Raw genomic sequence first — 17,415 nt, forward strand, 5'->3', positions numbered from 1 at the left:
CGTCTACTTTTACCCCGTTTTCTTCACTCCCCTCCTCCTTCGTTTTCCCAGTCAGGTCCAGAGTTACTCTACAACTCAGCAAGTGCATTTGTTTCCATAACGCTTCCAGTTTGGGAAAGCACATTTATTCAGCACATCACAGCAACCAGATCATTTTGCTTGACAAATTAAAAAGAAATTAATTTAAATGGAAACGGTCCTGAAATTTAACCCTAATGAGCCATGAAAGAAGAAAATAAGGCAGAAAGTCAAGAAGAACTTTAAAGGTTTTATTAGGAGGATATTCACACAGTGTGGTGATGCATTTCAATTTACAGATTTAAAAATAGTTTATTCTGTTTTATTTTAACATTTTAAAGAATTAATATTGGACAGACATCAGCTTTTTACAGGACAAGAAATATGAACAAGAAAGCAGCGACAGACTGTACAGAGAAGGGAGCTTTTCAGAAAGCAGGTCAGAGAAATGTTGGCTTCTTCCTGAAACAGTCGTCCTCGAGGAAATCTCCCTTTGCAGTGAGTAAACTTGTGATTTACCTTGTGTGTCAACAATACTGATGGGTTTTTTTCTTTTCTACAACTCCCGGAAGTTTAAACAAATGAACAGATATTCATCCACCGTGTCGGACGTCGCTGAAATGATTCCACCTGCATGAAGAACTGGTCGGGATTCCAATCGAGCTCATTCAGCATCGGCTACAGAGAGGCTTTACTAGTTAAAGTTGGTTTCTATACAGTTTAAATAAGATTACATGGTCAGCATCTCGCATATCAGCAGTTTTTATGAGGAAATAAGACATTTTAAAAACTATTTAAAAACAGTTTTATACCACAGTTGGTTTTTTTTTTTCCATTTACAGCATTTCCTTCCCATCCAGACAACCTAACGAGTCATTAAGAGGTGCGAATCAAGTAAAGGTGCAGTTAAAGTGAATTACAGTCGAGCCACAGTGAAATAAATAGAAAACATTAAAATTTTTTTAACATGAAACAAAATGTAACACTGAAAATACAAAACAAGTCATGTCTGATTTACGTCCAGCAGTCATGTGCGCATCAACGTCTCTGCTGCCGGCGTCACCAGCCAGCCTCAGGAATGCCATCCTTCCAGTCGGGGCTCACCGGGCACACAACGATCCCTGCTGACAACATTCCCCATGCCTCCGAGACGGCACAGCGAGCGGCGTGGCTTTTATCGCCCGCTGCACGGCGATTTAAACACCAACACGCGCTGATCCCTTTTTAAAAGAACGCAGCTCAGTAATGGCGTCCAGCTGGGTTACGAAACAGGTGTCAGTGTGGATATAGGTCACAGATGTCGCCACATGTTGCCGGCTGGGGTTTCAACCCCGTGTCCTCATGGCAACTCGCAGCGATAAATCTGTGCTGACCGACGCCACTGGGAAGGAAAGGTCATTTTCCACCCCTTTATTACCAGATTCAAACTCCGTTTATTCCAAAGGGAAACGGATTAAATCAAGTTTTTAGGCTCCGAAAGTTTCTGCTGAGAGGAGCGTTCATCTTTTTAAAGTGCTTTGGTAAAAATCTTGTCAGTTTCCACATAAGTGTCTCATCTCTAAGCAGGACGGACCACTGAGGAGAACGCCATTTCCCAGTGAGCTCGGCTCATCTCGGACTGGTTTCAGTGCTTACTTTGTGAACCGTCCGAGACTAGAGGTGGCTCTCAGCGGTTTCCTCTGACCTTTGTGATACTGGCGCAGAACAAAGTCAAAGTTTGCCGTCGTGGACATGGCATAGAAGACGTTGGCCTTGTCTGGTATGAGCAGCTCTAAAACAAACAGAAGACACACGATGAACAGTTAGTAAGATCCTGCTTTCACCACCTTTCAGCAGATTTCACGCCGGTTCTGTTCTGACCTCTCTCCTGCGAGATGACCTGCGACAAGGTGAAGTCCTGCCGGTTCATGTGCTCAAGGCGATGCTTCTCTAAAGCCCTCTGAATCACTTGGGCCGTTTTGTCCTGGCTGGTCAGCTGTGAAGGAGAAACAACAAAGTGTCAACACTTTGTTGACACTTTTGTTGACGTTTTGTTGACCCAGCGGTGTTTACGTTCACAGAGCACAACTTTAAAATGAAGTCCTGCGCTGTAACCATAGACTGTCTATAAAAAGATGAGCGGAGCCTCTGTGACGTCACCCATAGGTTTCTGAAGAGCTGAATTGAAGCTCGGTGGGCGGTTCCTACCGTCGCCATGTTGGCAGGGGCATGCGCGTCGTCTCGCCCGGAAAATACAAATATGGGCAAAGAGGTGGAGCTGAGAGCAGGGCTGTGAGCATCATGGTGGATCGAGCGAACTCTGAGCTTTCTGTAGCTAAGAGCTAACCCGGAGCTAACCAGCTAACGGAGGTAAGCGGGCTAAAGCTAAGTCACGTTGTTAACCAGCTAAAAACCGCGGTTGTTCTACGTTCTTCTGACTTGAAGCAGGAGATCGGGTACCTGTCAATCAAAAGGACACGCCCCTAAATATGCCGAAAATTCATTCCCCCCACAGTTGTCATAAAGGTAAACCTGACCTATTAAACCAAAAATGGATTTTTGAACCAGGCTGTAAACATGTTTATTTCTGCCGTGAAGTTGGTCTTTTTAACATGGGAGTCTACGGGGATTTGCTCTGTTTTGGAGCCCCTAGTGGATGAAGGAGGAACTGCAGGTTTATGCACTTCCGCGTAGGCTTCACTTTATAACCACTGGAGGTTGCCGCTTGGCTGTAACTCACCAGGATGCTTTTGTACATGTTTCCGTTGTTGTGGCCGAGGTTCACACTGACCCGGACGATGCAGCAGTCGGCCACCTGCCGGTTATACACGGGCAGCAAGGTCATGGACACGGAGCGTTTATGGTGGGAAGTCGGAGGGGGTTTCAGACGCGTCCCGCCGCCGGACGACGTAGAAGCGGAGCAAAGATCGGCGCTGCAGTCGGAGGAAGAGCTGGAGGGCGTTGGGGAGTCTGAGGAGAGAGTCGCTGAAGAGCAGGGGGAGGATGATGAGGAGGACAAGGACGAGGAAGACGAGAAGGCCTCAGATACGTTGTTGCAAGAGCTGTGAAAGGACTGCAGACGACAACGGGAAGAGAGAAAGCTGATCAGCATCACTATGGAGAAGAGCTGAGATACAGAAACATCATGAAACAGAGAGAAGTGTGCAGCATTACAGGCTCAGGTCACGCTCAGCTGACACACCACTGGTGAGGAACTCACCGCAGTTTCGATGGTCCTCCAGAAGCAGACATTATGTAACATTTTATCTCATTAGAAAGGCTTCAGTGGTTTGTTTTACTGCTTTAAAAAGGCTGTGTATGAGATGAGGGGACAAACAGCGCTATTCTCAACACAGTGATCATTTTCCTTTTAACAAAGACCAACACTGTTTACACAACTGAGAACAAAAGGGCAGAAAACAGATGAGATCATGGAGGGGAGACTGTTACCAAGAAAAAAAAAAAATCCTTCTCCTTAATTTCAAGTGTCCTTTTGCTCCTTGAAACCGAGTTACTGGCTGAAATAGTCAATCCAGTTCCTTTTATTTCAACACACACAACAAACAGGTCATGTTGTATCCTATTTATCATTTTTAAACTAAAGTTTGGAAGAAAACAGCAAATATAAAGCAAGAAAATCCCTTTTCATCAGCAGCTGTGGTGCATTTACTCATATTCAGCATCAACATAGTACACTGTTATATTACTGTCTCACAGCTGTGAGGCCAACAAGCTTCCTTTTGTGGTCAAAATGAAAAAACAAAAAGAAAACAAAAATGCCTTTTTAAACAACTTACAGTAGGTACATTTCATTCAGGCAGCCTGTTCGCATCCTAAAACTATTTCTTTCTGAGCTCTTCTTAGGAAAAAAAAAAACATTTATGCAGCAGGTTGTGCTTTCAAACAACAAAACAAACAAGTCTAGGATGTAGCGTATGAGCAAAGTGGAGACAAAGTTAAAACACATTTCTTTCTGTGATCATCATGTGTACTGTGAGATCAGTGGCAGATAAAAGTGGACGAAGTCAAAGTGCTGATGGCGACATGGAAAGAATATTGAGAATGCAGCGTCGCCGTTGGTAATTTTGATCTTTTTGTACGATCACGTACATATTACCAAGAACGGATGCCTCCGTATCTCAGATACTGAACCACTAGCTAAGAATTTTCATCCATGTCATTTTTATATTATTTTTTCTTGAAATTATTTAGCAAAACTGCATAATTGCAGCTTAAATCATTTTGCAAATAAATGGCAGGCTGGGCTACCTTTTTTTTTAAAGTTAGCAACGTGCTAAGTAGCATGCATTACAGAAGAGGCTTGTTTATTGCAAAACAAGTGCAAGGTAAGCAAATGAAACATGAATCCTCTATCAAAATGTGTGGATATTGTGTTTATTAAATTTCCACCCTGGGCATGGAAACACAATGTTTTAAAATTCTTAATTTTTCCGAATTAAATAATTCCGATTTAAGTCTTTTCCTTTAAGCTTACATGGAAATATCAATTCCAAATATGTTTATTTGCTTTTATTCCATTTCACTTCAGACCTTGTAGGGTTGGGAAGGGTTCTGATTGGACAAGGCGGATGTGACAAATTTAGATCTACCAGATGAAACCAGTTCTGTCCATCTACTCTTTTCATTATATCCATTTCTTCTAAGGCTCCAATTAAATAAATAAATACAATTGGCTCGCAAATATGTGCATCACGGCAACAAGAGAACAAGAACGACCAGAATGGTTTTTAAAGCAGAATGAATATATACATGACTAAGGAACAAACCAGCCACTAACATTGGTTTTAAATTTAATTTGGATTTTGGAATAATTACAAATTAGGTGTTTACAAGGTCATTTTTAATCTTCTTAAAGAAGATATAAATTTTATTATGAATTAAAACCCTCATGTAAACTTGGCTCAAAGCTCTCCATCCCAGAATGAAGCAGTAGATCCTAACTTTTAGCATGGCATTCACTAAAAAAGGGATACATGGTGAGGGCAAAAGGCATCAAAAACTACCTGTAGTCTGATGGAACAAGCCAAGTTTGGGGAGGAGAGATCCTCCATCTCAGACCCGCTGGATCCAGAAGACGAAACACTGATCTGGTCAGCAGGGACTCTTTTGGCTCCATCGCTGACTGTTCGAAGACTGAAAACACAGATTTGGTTTGAGAGCACAGCTACACCATTCTCATTGCTAGACAAGTATACTGTAGCTGAAAACTAGATTACATAATGTTAACAGAGAGCATGACCCACGCATCTGGTTCATTTAACCTGTGTACTTAGTAAAATGTGTGCATGTTGGAATATGCAAACTGTGATACTCACAAGGAGAGTTTCTTTGTTAGTGAGCGGTGACTCCAGACTGGCGGCGAGCATAAATCCACCGGAGGCTCCAGCTGTCTTGATAACTCATAGCTGCAACAAAACACACAAGAGTCCTGCAAATCTTGTTGACTGATCAAGAAAACCTTGTTGATTCAGTCTAAAGTATTTAGTTTGTTAAATCAGAATGACTAGAAATGTTACTGTTTGCCATCCGAAGGCCTCACATGCACTTGCCCTCTTTGAAAGTTACACACTTTAAGACGATATAACATCCAGACGTCTAACGTCCCGCTGGCCTTCCTCTGCTTGTTATCCTGTCATGTGCCAATAGAAAGGAAATCCAGTAAAACTTTGGCTCACCTCTCCTGATCAGTGAGCAGTTTGTCTCCATGTATCCAGGCAGCGATTCTGGGGTGATGAGGAAGGCTGTACTGTGAACAGGACGTTTGCAACAGACGGATCTGTGACAGGACATCAAATTCCTGTAAGGAGAGAGAAATATCGATACTGTTGATGTTTGTAACAAGAGGCTGTTAGCTTAGCTTGTACCTAAATTTCTAATCATTTAATTTTGTTTTAGTCTCATTTCTCATTGTTTACTTTTCTATTTATTTTGAATATTCTCTGTTTTTATGGTTTTGTTTTACCCAGATACAGTACATTGGCTGAGGGTCCTGCACTGCAGCCTTATGGCTGTGGTGTGGACCCGTGGCATGCCCTGGTTTCCAGTGGTGGCTGCTGAGTTTGTGAGTGGGTTGGCGACCAGTGTGACTTGATTCCCAAGAGATTGTTTCCTCACAACAATGTGAAACCAGATGTTTTGTCCATATTAATATTCTGTTAAAGAGACAGGAAGGGGAATGCATGCATGCTGCGTGTCTGTGTACCCATGAGTGCTTGTGTGAGAGATTATGATCAGGTGTGTGTGTGTTTTGTTTTGTTTGGGTTTTTTTGTTTTTTTTTAACTGTTTGGTCATAGACTTACATGTGTGAAGACTGTGACAATTTTTTTTTAACTGTAAAGCATTTGTCCTTTTTGTCTGAAATATTTTTAATAAATAAAATTGTAATTTGTTGGATAAACAGAAAAACCAGACTAAAACCTGGTTCAATGTGTCCTGCTTGCTGTCACTAAAATAGTTGCATAACCACCTTAGGCTAGAAAGGTGAAACAACATGAAGTGTGTTACAGTTAACAGGTTAATGTTTAAAAAGTATCATGGGATTCCTGATTCAGCCATATGCTAAGGAAGGTGTCCTGCCATCTGTTTACTTTAACATATATTTACTGTACACACCCAGCCAACATGTCAAAATGATAAACACCTTTGGACCTTTTGATTGTTGTGGACCAAAAAAAATAATAAAAAAGGTCAAATAAAAGAGGAATGCGTCAAAGATGATATAAGAGTTACCACTTACCCTCCTCCTCTTCTCAAAGTTTATGAGGCCACTCTGTCAAATAAAAAAAAAAAAGTCCAGTTAGTACTTCAATTTATTGCACACAATGATTAATTAGATAGAAAAAATACCAAAGCAGTACTTGAAAGAAGTAGGAAACTATTTAGTTGAAGGGTAGATGTGACATGTTACATATGTAATAAAAAAAAAAAAAAATCCTGAAAATCTTTAGCATTTGCTTGATTGATTGAGAGTTTAGACATAGCTATACTCTCTTAAAATGTCTTCAATTTGTCCATGAATATTAAAAATGTGATCTTTTTTTATATGCATGAATGAGGAAATTTACACAGTAAATCTAACACCATTTTTGCTTATCAGATCAAATTCAGCCTGGCTGAAATAATATGCATTAAATTAGCTAAATAAAATTGAAACTACTTTCCATCCAAGTAAGTTTCTAGTCTCAACCAATACTTGCATGTGTGGTCTTTGTAAATAATACTTTCAAAAATACAGTAGCTACAGATCCTATTGGAGACAAGTTTGCAGCCCATTTATGACCGACATGGGAGACGCATATTACATAACATTGTACAGCACAATGTGGTGATGGCTTAGGAGTGGGGTTTAACCACAAAAAAGTGACAAATTATAGTCGTAAGAAAAATTAAAAACTGCCAGAACATTATTAAAAGACTAAACAAAAAATGAAATAAGAAGAAAACATTGGAAGGTCCCACTACAAACTAAAGCTGAGAAGAAAACAACACTAAAAGGTAAGCTAACCTGGATGCTAGCTTGTTTAAAAGGTGTATTTATGTTGTATGTCACTGTTTGCTTTTAGAAAACATTCATTCAAATAATATACTAGTTTTTATTTTTACAAGCAATGAACAAAATTAAGAGATTTTTGATCAGTTTTGTTTTTTTCAGTAATCAGCATTAGCAGTAGGCTACTAGTAATAGCATTTTATTTAGCAAAAGCTCTTAAAATAAAGACTTAGTGTGCAAACTCTACGCATCAAATAAGTCAATTAAAGTTCTTGCTACTTAACAAGAATAAAATAAAATTTAACAAATATGTAAAATCCTCAGTTAACACTGTCAGATGTGACAGAAGTGTTCATTTGATTGGGATGTACCTTCACAGTGTCTGGCAGAGCAGTGTCCAACATGGTGAGAACAGTCAGGTAGGTACCCAGGTAAGGAACTACTCCGTTTGAGGTACTCTGCAAGTACACAACAAAACACTCACATGTTCAGGTTACTGCTGGAGTTAGTGTATTGCCTTAGCAGCCATTCATTTAGTTTGGTCATTACACCCAACCCACCCCTCCTTCAGTACTGACACAGTTGAACACGACAATATCCACAGAAGGCAGAACCCAGTCAGCAGCACTGTGGCCTCAAATTTCAGCCCAGGAGAATGTGCATATGACTCATAAAAAGACCCTAGTCTGGTCTATTATTACTGTCCTATAATCATCGTGACATGAGGCCATTTGAAACCTGCTAAGCTCTCAGTGAAGCTAAAGATAGGTTTGGGTCTCAGCCATGGCAGAGATACTCCACCCTCTACAAGGGAATTCTGTGCTCCTGTGGCTTTGAGGTGGATAGCATGAATAACATGAGGGATTTTACACGAGCCTTTTGTCTCACCTGAAAATAACATCAACATAAAAAATCATGTCTTGCAACATTCTTAATGTGTGCTCAGGCTGAACTCAGCACTGCCTTTCAGAACTTGTTTTTACGTTTTGCACAAAACTTACCATCTGTCTGGGGAGTCGACACCTCTTGGATATCTTTGGAGAAATGTTACCCACAGTTATTTGGCCTCCATCCTGTTGAAGATGGGGTTATACTCAGTTAAAGGGTTACAGGCATAGACAATTGGGTCCCTTACAGGTATAAATTTATGTAATAATTTATTGTACAACTTCTAAATGAAGCATAAACAAAATATCAGCTGAACACAACCTGGTTTACACTGATATGTACAGGCTGTTTAATTATTATCCTTTTTAAAAGATAGATCAGCATTTTCCAAGCTTTTAAAGATCATACTGATAAACTTAAAAGCCTATTTTCTAAGAGTTTATAAAGCATAACAAGCCTTCATAAAGGCCATCACCTTTTCTGAAAAGAGAAATTATTGTTGAGCAGTAAATACTTGCTGTTTGGTTGTTGTGAACAGATGATTTTAGAAGTTTTTTTGTTTGTTTGTTTTTTTTTTTCCATTAAAACTGGACAAAAGAGTCCTCTGATGCAGATGCCTTAAGGCTGTTTCACTAACACGGGAGAGAAAAAAAAAAAAAAAAGGGAACACAATGTGCTTAAGGCCTCTTGTTTGCCATTACCACTTTGCTGAACATTTCAGTAAATATTAACTCAATATGGAATCTATTTAATGATTAATAGGGAATATTCACACTCGAGAGGACAATCATTTCCACAGCCTTCTACTACTTTTGTAATATTTCCTCCAAGTCCTAGAACACAAGTCCTTTTCAGATAAGAAATTAAATCAATATAAGCACAAAAGGGATGATTTTGACCTGGATGACTAAGAATTTCACATATAAAGTCCCTGTCCCTAGAGCACCTGTCCATTGTTCCATAAAAAGTATTTATTGATAAATAGGTCAAATTGAACAAAGAGGTTTCTTTCTCACCTCTAACAGTAGCTCTCTGTTTGCCAGAACACAATTCTCATCAGGGAAGGTCTCACAGAGATTATCAAACGTGGCCATGCTCTCTCTACAAAAAGAACAGACAAAAATATAATACAATCCCAGTCAGCTGATCAAAACTGAGATGTTTTGATCATTTAACTTGAAGAAACAGTAACTTGTGTTAACAATTGACATATTACGGCCTGCATTCTGTTGACAGCATACAGAAAAGTTGAAGTTCTAGCATTTTTTATTCTTTCAGTCCAATGTTCATGACCTGAACCAGAATATGGGTCATCACTCAAAAGCCGAACATTTGCTGACTTGCTCCATTGCTGGCACTGAATTGCACTCGATGAAGGTTCAATGTCCTCATTAAGTTGTGATTATGTAGAAAAACCATAAAAAACACAACAGGAGGAATGTGGCCTTTGACACAGAGTCATAGTATCCCAATGCCTACCTGCTGACTGCTGCCCAGGTCTTCCTCAGCCTGTAAACGGCATTAGACTGCAGGGCAGACAGGATCGCTTTCAGAGACGAAAAGTTCTTCATCAGACGACAATCCTGCAAAGAAGCAAGTCCATTTAAAAAGTGTTCCAGTAAGTTTGCTTTTAATTATAAGGCTTCATGATACTTTTGAAACTTCCAAAAAACCGCTGCAACAAGTAAGAAAAATCACACTGACATGATGACCCACCTGTGCCACTTTGATCCACTTCTCTATGATTCGAGCCCTCTGCGCCGGCGACGTTGAGGGCTGACAAGAGGCAGAACGACCCGAGTCTGCAGGTTGACAAAGCAGGGACACAATCACCAGGTTGGTCACAGCGTTGAACTGCGTGATGGTGGCTCGGATGGTCGTAGACATGTTTTCCTTCTTGTCTCTTTGAGACCACACGCAGCCCAGACACTGGAAGGGCACCACTTTGACAAAAAGATCCTGAAATATTCAGAAAAACCCCCATCAGTGAGACTTTATCACCAGAATGTTATGAGTGTTAGGAATATTCTAAAACGTACAGAGTCCATTCGAGTGAGCTGTTCAGCAATGGCTGCAGCAGAGAAACACATGATCCCCCTCTGATCTGGAGAGTTTTCATATCCTGAGTCTTCATCGCTACTCTCCTCCCCATCTTGTTCAGGATTTGCTGCGGCAGAACTAATTTCTGAAGAAGACAACAGATAGACAGTTTCATCACCAGTAATACTGATTTAGTGATTGTGAACAAATCCTGAGTGACTGAAAGTCATGCCATGTCACGAAAGGTCACCTTCTTTCTGGAAGCTTCTGAGCAGCGCCTCAGCTTGCCCAGCCAGTGAGCAGAAGTTGGGCTGACTGTGCATGTTGTCGTGCACAGCAGAGCTGATCCTCAGGTGATCCAACAGCAGCCTGAGCGCCGCGTGCAGCGGAGGGTCCCTGAAGTCCTCGCTGTACTCATCCAACCATGCCTGGACAAAGGCCAACAGAGGGCTGAGGAGGCAAGCGGAAGAGTCGTTATCCTTTCGCCACTGAAAATGACTGAGGCAATATTTATGCTTCATCCATTTTTAAACTTAAAAGTTTAAATTTACCTCCTGTAGCATTCAGTGTTGTCCAGGTCTGCACAAGCGCTGTCTCTGCAACAGTAAAAAGAAAACAAAATTCAGCGTACGCAGCATTTTTTTGTGTTTTTCTTTTAAAGGTAAGTTTATAATTATTGTTTGCCAACCTGAACCTGACCTCAAATCCTGCCAGTCACAGTCTAAAACGCTCTGTGAGCAGAACTGTTGTTGAAAACCTACAGATAATGAGCACCTGCATTGTACTTATCGTTACATCAAAGCCACCATGAGATGCTGGTTTTATCAGTGGAAACATGGAATGAGAAGTTCTTATACAACATGGTGACTCTGCAGAACCAGGGGAAGAAAAAAAAAAAAAAGAAGCTTTCCAAGTATGGAACATGTTCAAAAAGACGTCACAAGGTGGATCTTCAACTTTCTTTATCAGAAAGGTTGAAACTGTGGTGCAACAATAAGATTGCTACTAATGCGGGGTGATATAATGAAACTAATGCTGCTTTCACAGTCTAACGGGTTTTTCTTTTTTTTTTTTTTTGGTCCATCCATGGCTGGGTTTCCACCACATTTTCCACCAGTTTAGAGTATATTAGCTAAAAATAGCCACTTCCTGGGCCTTAATCATAACTCTTTTTCCCATAATACTTTGTATATCAAGATTGATTATGATGGCTTTGGTCTTCTCAAGGTATCGCTTGCTTTTTTTGTTAGCAGTGCAAATGACATCTGACTGGAATGTCATGGTGTTAGGTTTTAAATGAGGATGTGGATTTTTGTTTCATCCATTCCTGTTACTGTAAGCTAAGGTGTGGCTAAGGTAGCGCAGAAAGTTGCTCATGTTGCCACCTCCATCCAGCCCCACAGCATTTGCAGTATATTGTTGTTTAGTTCACGTCTGGCCTTTTCAAAACAAAGAATATCACGATATAGACTTTGGCTACAGTTTCATTTTCTTTTTACCATTCAACATCTCCAAAAACACAGCTGCTCTACTGCATGTTTAGTGGTGCAGCAGTGAAAAAGGTCCCCACTCAAACTGTTTCCTGAAAATGTGTGTAAACTGGTGTTTGTGGAATAAAAAAAAAATGTATATAAAGAAAATGAAAACTGGTTTTTGGTGTGAACCAGTGTACCGCCCAACACCAACAGCATCAGTTTTCCACTCCACGGTTATGATGTACAAAACTTTTATAGTGTCAATTTCAGCTTCCTGGTATCTATTAGTGTAACAGATTGTCTTGTCTTTAATCTTCTTAAACACAAACATAATCTTTGTGGGATTGAAGGACAGAACAAATACATTTAAATAGCACAAAACAGCTGGCATTTTCTCATTTAAATATGAATAAAAGTCAATTTAATCATGAAAAAATTAAGTAAATGCATGTAGTAGGCTGCCTTTAAACTGTTCCATATATTAGGAGGTGGCCAACTTCCAATCTTGCAGGTTTTAGATGTTTCCCTGATCCAACTGAACTAATCAAATGTCTCAACTGCTTGTCAAGTGCAGCCCAAACATGTGGACCCATTAATGTGGTTTAGGTGTGTTGCAACAGGAAACATCCAAAACCTGCAGGACAACCCCCCCATGGATCAGCTTTGGACATCCCTGCTAAACAAACACATGATTACACACAACACATCCCAACATATGTAAACATAAGTTAATAAAAAGTTATATTTTACATTAAAAGGCAGTGTAGGAGATCCTGGAAAACAGCTACACTTTGGAAATGCACAATTCAGAAGTTCAAACATCTGGTTAGTATTCCTCCTGAAGCCACGCCTCCAATACACTCACACACAAACACACACTCCCTTCCAGCTTCTTTTCTTGGAAGAAACCCTTTTTTTTTTTTTTTTTTTTTTTTTTTTTAAAAAGGTAGCTTTTCTTTACAGACCCCTTGTCTGCCATAATGTGCCTTTTATTTATGTGTGTACTGTATTTTGATGTGGTATCCTAGCTAGCTAGCTAATGTAGCAAGCCATGCTCTGGCTCTCGCTTTGTTGCCTTTCCAAAAACTCCAAACCTCTGAAAAGGCATGAAAAGGGGCACGCGCAGAGTGGTTGATGGGGGTTGTACCAATCACAGTAAAGTTTGAGAGACATATCACCATCCAATCATGTTAACAGGCCAGTTAAAATGATTGGATGGTGTTTTTTCAGTCTTGTTTGTCCTACAGACCACCAGATTTCTTTCAAAAAACATCAAACAAACAAACAGAAAACATCTCCTACCTTGCCTTTTAAATGACTAACATTAAAATAGACATAAGATATTGGTGATAACAAGGCAATAAACCACCTAAAAACAGAAGTCTGAACCACGACTAAACCATTAAACGTTCTGGCTCACTAGCAGCTTGTATCTCAACAGTCCTCTTCTTCATCATTTTGAGATCAGACAGACATGGCACATTATAATAAGTTGTTTGTGATGATAAAATTACTGTTTGTATAACTCTGCTTTAATACCCAACAATCATAATGTAATCTCAGTAGCAGGAGCGTTTTACGTTATCTGTACATTTTACCGAAAAGGTGAGCATCCAGAAGAATTTCTGTGTTGTACGTCAATATTTAATGCATATATTGTGTATCAATGTCAAAATGAGAGGTGAGAACATGAAAAACAGACATGAATTCATTTGTTTTTGTGTGGTTTTCTTCTTTTTTTTTTTTTCATTTCAGTATTCATTAAACTGCATTACACACAGATAACAGCCAAAAGCCGGCACAAGGTGCTAAAAACCAAACGGCCGTACCTCTGGAAGAGCATGTCTATGAGCTGTGTGGTGCTGGTGAAGGTTCTGTAGGTGGAGAGGAAGATCTTGCCGTAGTCCGGCTCCTGACTGCTGCCGTCGAGGAGGTGGTTGACCAGCTGGTCCAGAGTGGCGGCCTTCAGGCGCCGCACTTTGCAGGTCCGGTACTGAACAAAGGCGGAGCAGGGGCTCGTCTCATCAGGGTTAGGGGAGGTCGGGACGGGCTCCCGTCGCAGAGTGATCCCATACACTACGCCGTTGTCCACCTCCTCACCCCACTCCTGCACTGGGTTCTAGAAACAAAACAAACAGCTTAAAAACTACAGATCTGGGTCAAATGTGCAAAATCTAAATGAAAGTTTATTAGTGGTCACAACAGTAGGGTCAGAGGTCACGTCACAATAAGCTAAAGATAGTGACAAACCATGATAGTCCGACAGCCAAGTTACTCTACCAAACAGCCCATGTACCGGTAAATGATCCGTCGTATGAGCGCAGCGTCATTCCAGGCCTACGCAAACTGCACAAACAGGTTTCTGGGTAATAATGATGATAATAATAATAATAAGCTGAGAGACGTCCACCCCTCTGGAAAGATGGAACAGATATGCAGCTACACACCCATGAAGAAAAGCATCACATTACGCCGAGATCCCATTTCCCTGCATCACAGAACTCTCCAAGAATTTTATGGGTACAAGAGTGTTTGTGGACAAATAAGGGATCAGCATGAGGTTTGTAGATGAAAAGAAAACACAGAATAGAGAAGTGTGGGCGTTAATTCAGCAGGTGCACTGACCTTACTGAAAGGGTTTATCATGTATTCAGCCAGGAGGTCGGGTCTGGTTTGATCTCTGAGAGCTTACTGAATCAAACTTCTCCAGAGCGCTGAGCGGCACTCGACATGACAGAGAAACTGGTTCAATCAGACGTGAATATTCAGCACCTTGTTCAGATTTTAACAAGACAGCAGCTGGGGTGCATAATAAATAACACTATGGACAAAAAAAAAAAAAAAAAAAAAAAAAATTATACACCTCCCTGTCAGACCATTCACTTAACCTCCATGACCCAGTTAATAGCAAGTCACCACTTCCAGTTCCAGCTGGAAAATATAAGCAGAGGTGTTGATAGTGGTTTCTCCAGGAGCAGACGCCTCACAAACCTATCTTTCCATGCTCGCTGCTGCAGAGGAGAAGAAATAATCTGCTGACAAATCACTTAGGAAGCCCGGTGACAGATGCACTCGCACGTCCTCCATGTAAATGATTATTCAAATATAATTCATTGTAAAAATGAAGGTCAGCCTCTGCATCTGCAGAAACCAGTAACGAAACAAGCCCCCATTGTCTTTGTAAGAAGTTGGAATCATGCACACTGCATGGTGTCGGTGTCAGCAGAGCACTGGCGGTACAAAGCACTAAAGAAAGTCAAATCTGCATAGAAGAAGGTTTCCTGACAGAAGCGTGAGGAGTAATGAGCCTGTGAGCGGGGACACAAACTGCTGCAAGGTTGGATTTGTGATCACCTGCAGCCTCGCCGGAGTTCATTTCACATTTCAATCACATCAATGGAAAGATTATCTTGTTTTTGTGCAGAAATTAATAAGATATTCCAACTAACTAATTAAGTAGTGATGAAAGTAGTAAATTTATCTTGTAAGTGACAGCTGGCTCCACTTTTTTTTAACACTTTATAAAGGCAAGGTAAGATAGTTTGTAGGGCACCTTTCATGCACAAGACCATTCAAAGTGCTTTATATTAAACAAAAGCATTACAGATGGTGTCAAAACAAAAAAAAAGCATAAAAGAAAGAATCAATAGCTAAATCACAGTAAAATTATGAATCAGAATTGATTCAGAGTTACTGTGCAGATGTTTTGCATTGGCGCATGAGAAGAGAAATGTTTTTAATCTGGATTTAAAAGTTTCTACATTTGGTGAGTTTAATCTCCACTGACAGCTTGTTTCATAAATAAGAGTATAAAATGTGATCAGGTCAGACTCACCATGGTTAGCTCCCATTTTCCCATCTTGTCTGCTCGTTTAAGGAGAGTTGCTCTCCATGACAGCAACTGGTCTCAAGGTAAATTTCCACTTGATTTTCTCCTTTTATATTAAACTGTAAACTTCTTATGGTCGCATCTTGTCATAGATCTAAAAACTCTTTAGATTGTCTGGTCCGAAACTACATTCACGCGCGGATAAATAAATATATATATATATATATATATATATATATATATATATATATATATATATATATATATATATGTTCTTTAAAACGCGAACGTTTGCGTGATATTTTGTCTTTTGAGAGAAAACGCGACGGTTTGTTCCTGCGAGGCTGTTTGCGTGGAAGCCGGAGGAGACGCGACCTGCTGGGGCGTGTTTGCCGAGGAAGGACCTGAGCGGACCGAAACCCGCTGGGAGCTCTCCTGCGGGACGCGGACGCGACTGAAACCAGCTCGGCTTTATACTGGGAGGAGTGGCGCAACTGGAGGCGTGTCCGTGACGACGCGCGCGCGCGCTTCGGCTGCTTAACCAGCTGACGGAATTTGTAGAGATAAGTTGATCACTTCAAGTCTTAGTAGAGTATCATTTAAGGATTTTGCGTGTGGTGAGAAGATTTATAAATAAATAAATAAAAAGCATTTTGTGAGGTTCTGTATGGAGACAAATCATGGTGTTTGTTCATTTAGAAATATTTTAAAATGGGTGAAAATATAAGCTAAAAATGAATAAATTGGATTCAAGATTAAAGAAAATGCATCAAATGTTTATATCAATGTTTTTTTCTAAACAGACTTTATAGATTTTCAGTATCATATACGTTTTCAATAGGGGTGGGAAAATCTAATTGAAAATCGGGATTTTTTTTTTTTTTGCTTCACAATTTTAAAATCGATTTTCTTTTTTTAATTTTTTGTTAAAAAATTGATTTTTAAAAAATAAATAATAAACAAATAATCTATTAAAAATTTGTCATTTTGATTGTTTTTATTGACCTTTTTACTTGTCTTCTTGATCATTATAGCAGTAGAATGATGGTTTGGCTACTGGGTTGTTTCTTCCTCATTGAAATCAAGAAAAATGAAAAAGTTTTTATTAATTTATTTTGTTTTTAATCTTCAAAAATCAGCAATATTGAAGAATTGTGAGAGCCGCAAATTAAATCAAATCGGCACCCAAAAATCGAATCGAATCGGGACAAAAGCATATCGTCACAGCTCCAGTTTTTAAGATGAGATTTTTCTTCTTTCGGTGTCAGGTTTTCATGTTTTCATATTTAGATCTTAAAAATAAAGGTCTAAACTTTTTTTTTTTGAGAATTTTTTTTTCACTTTCACAATTTTTTTGACAGTTTCAAACTTCAGACCCTGATCTAGTGACAGGGCCGTTTCTAGCTTTGTGGGGGCCCTAGCAAGATGTCGTTTGGGGGCCTCTAGTTTGTCAAACTGTGATGAAAATATTCCTAACCATTTTGATGGTTTACTAAGATGCCACCATTTTTTACAGTTCTTGAACAAAACAGGCTGCAGGGAAAAGTAAAGATCTTTAAGCTGAGCCAACAACTTAAACAGTTTTTTTTTAAAATGTGCTATTTTCTTATATTGCTATTTAACAAAGACATAAGGTAGCTGCAATATAAATAAATGTATCCATGAATTTGTTACT

At 39.8% G+C, this 17,415-nt stretch overlaps 1 protein-coding gene across 2 annotated transcripts; it reads right to left on the minus strand.

Moving 5' to 3' along the window:
- Positions 1 to 255: 255 nt before the first annotated feature.
- Positions 256 to 15,920, minus strand: LOC306765021 (ral guanine nucleotide dissociation stimulator-like 1). Of its 2 annotated transcripts, none has more exons than XM_079252350.1 (17): positions 15,747 to 15,920; positions 13,741 to 14,030; positions 10,988 to 11,032; positions 10,687 to 10,886; positions 10,436 to 10,581; positions 10,113 to 10,355; positions 9,876 to 9,979; positions 9,413 to 9,497; positions 8,510 to 8,581; positions 7,880 to 7,966; positions 6,756 to 6,788; positions 5,694 to 5,815; positions 5,334 to 5,423; positions 5,022 to 5,151; positions 2,789 to 3,070; positions 1,879 to 1,993; positions 256 to 1,789 (listed from the first exon to the last, which is right to left on the minus strand). In XM_079252350.1, exons 1-17 carry the CDS (start codon positions 15,768 to 15,770, stop codon positions 1,650 to 1,652), a joined length of 2,208 nt encoding a protein of 735 aa, XP_079108476.1. In that variant the 5' UTR covers positions 15,771 to 15,920; the 3' UTR covers positions 256 to 1,649. The 2 variants fall into 2 exon arrangements, with proteins under 2 accessions (XP_079108476.1, XP_079108475.1); XM_079252349.1 differs by having other exon boundaries at positions 2,738 to 3,070.
- Positions 15,921 to 17,415: the final 1,495 nt, after the last annotated feature.

This window comes from Telmatherina bonti (genome assembly GCF_933228915.1).
Source record: "Telmatherina bonti genome assembly, chromosome: 14".
Classification (NCBI taxonomy): Eukaryota; Metazoa; Chordata; class Actinopteri; order Atheriniformes; family Telmatherinidae; genus Telmatherina; species Telmatherina bonti.

What these genes read in the sequence shown, in the direction of transcription:
- LOC306765021 (XM_079252349.1), bottom strand. Translation starts at nt 15,770, where the DNA reads ATGGGAAAATGGGAGCTAACCATG. An exon ending in GAAAATGGGAGCTAACCATG is followed by an intron (nt 14,031 to 15,746) that starts GTGAGTCTGACC and finishes TTTTGTTTCTAG; the next exon opens with AACCCAGTGCAGGAGTGGGG. An exon ending in CTTGTTCCATCAGACTACAG is followed by an intron (nt 3,071 to 5,021) that starts GTAGTTTTTGAT and finishes TGTCGTCTGCAG; the next exon opens with TCCTTTCACAGCTCTTGCAA.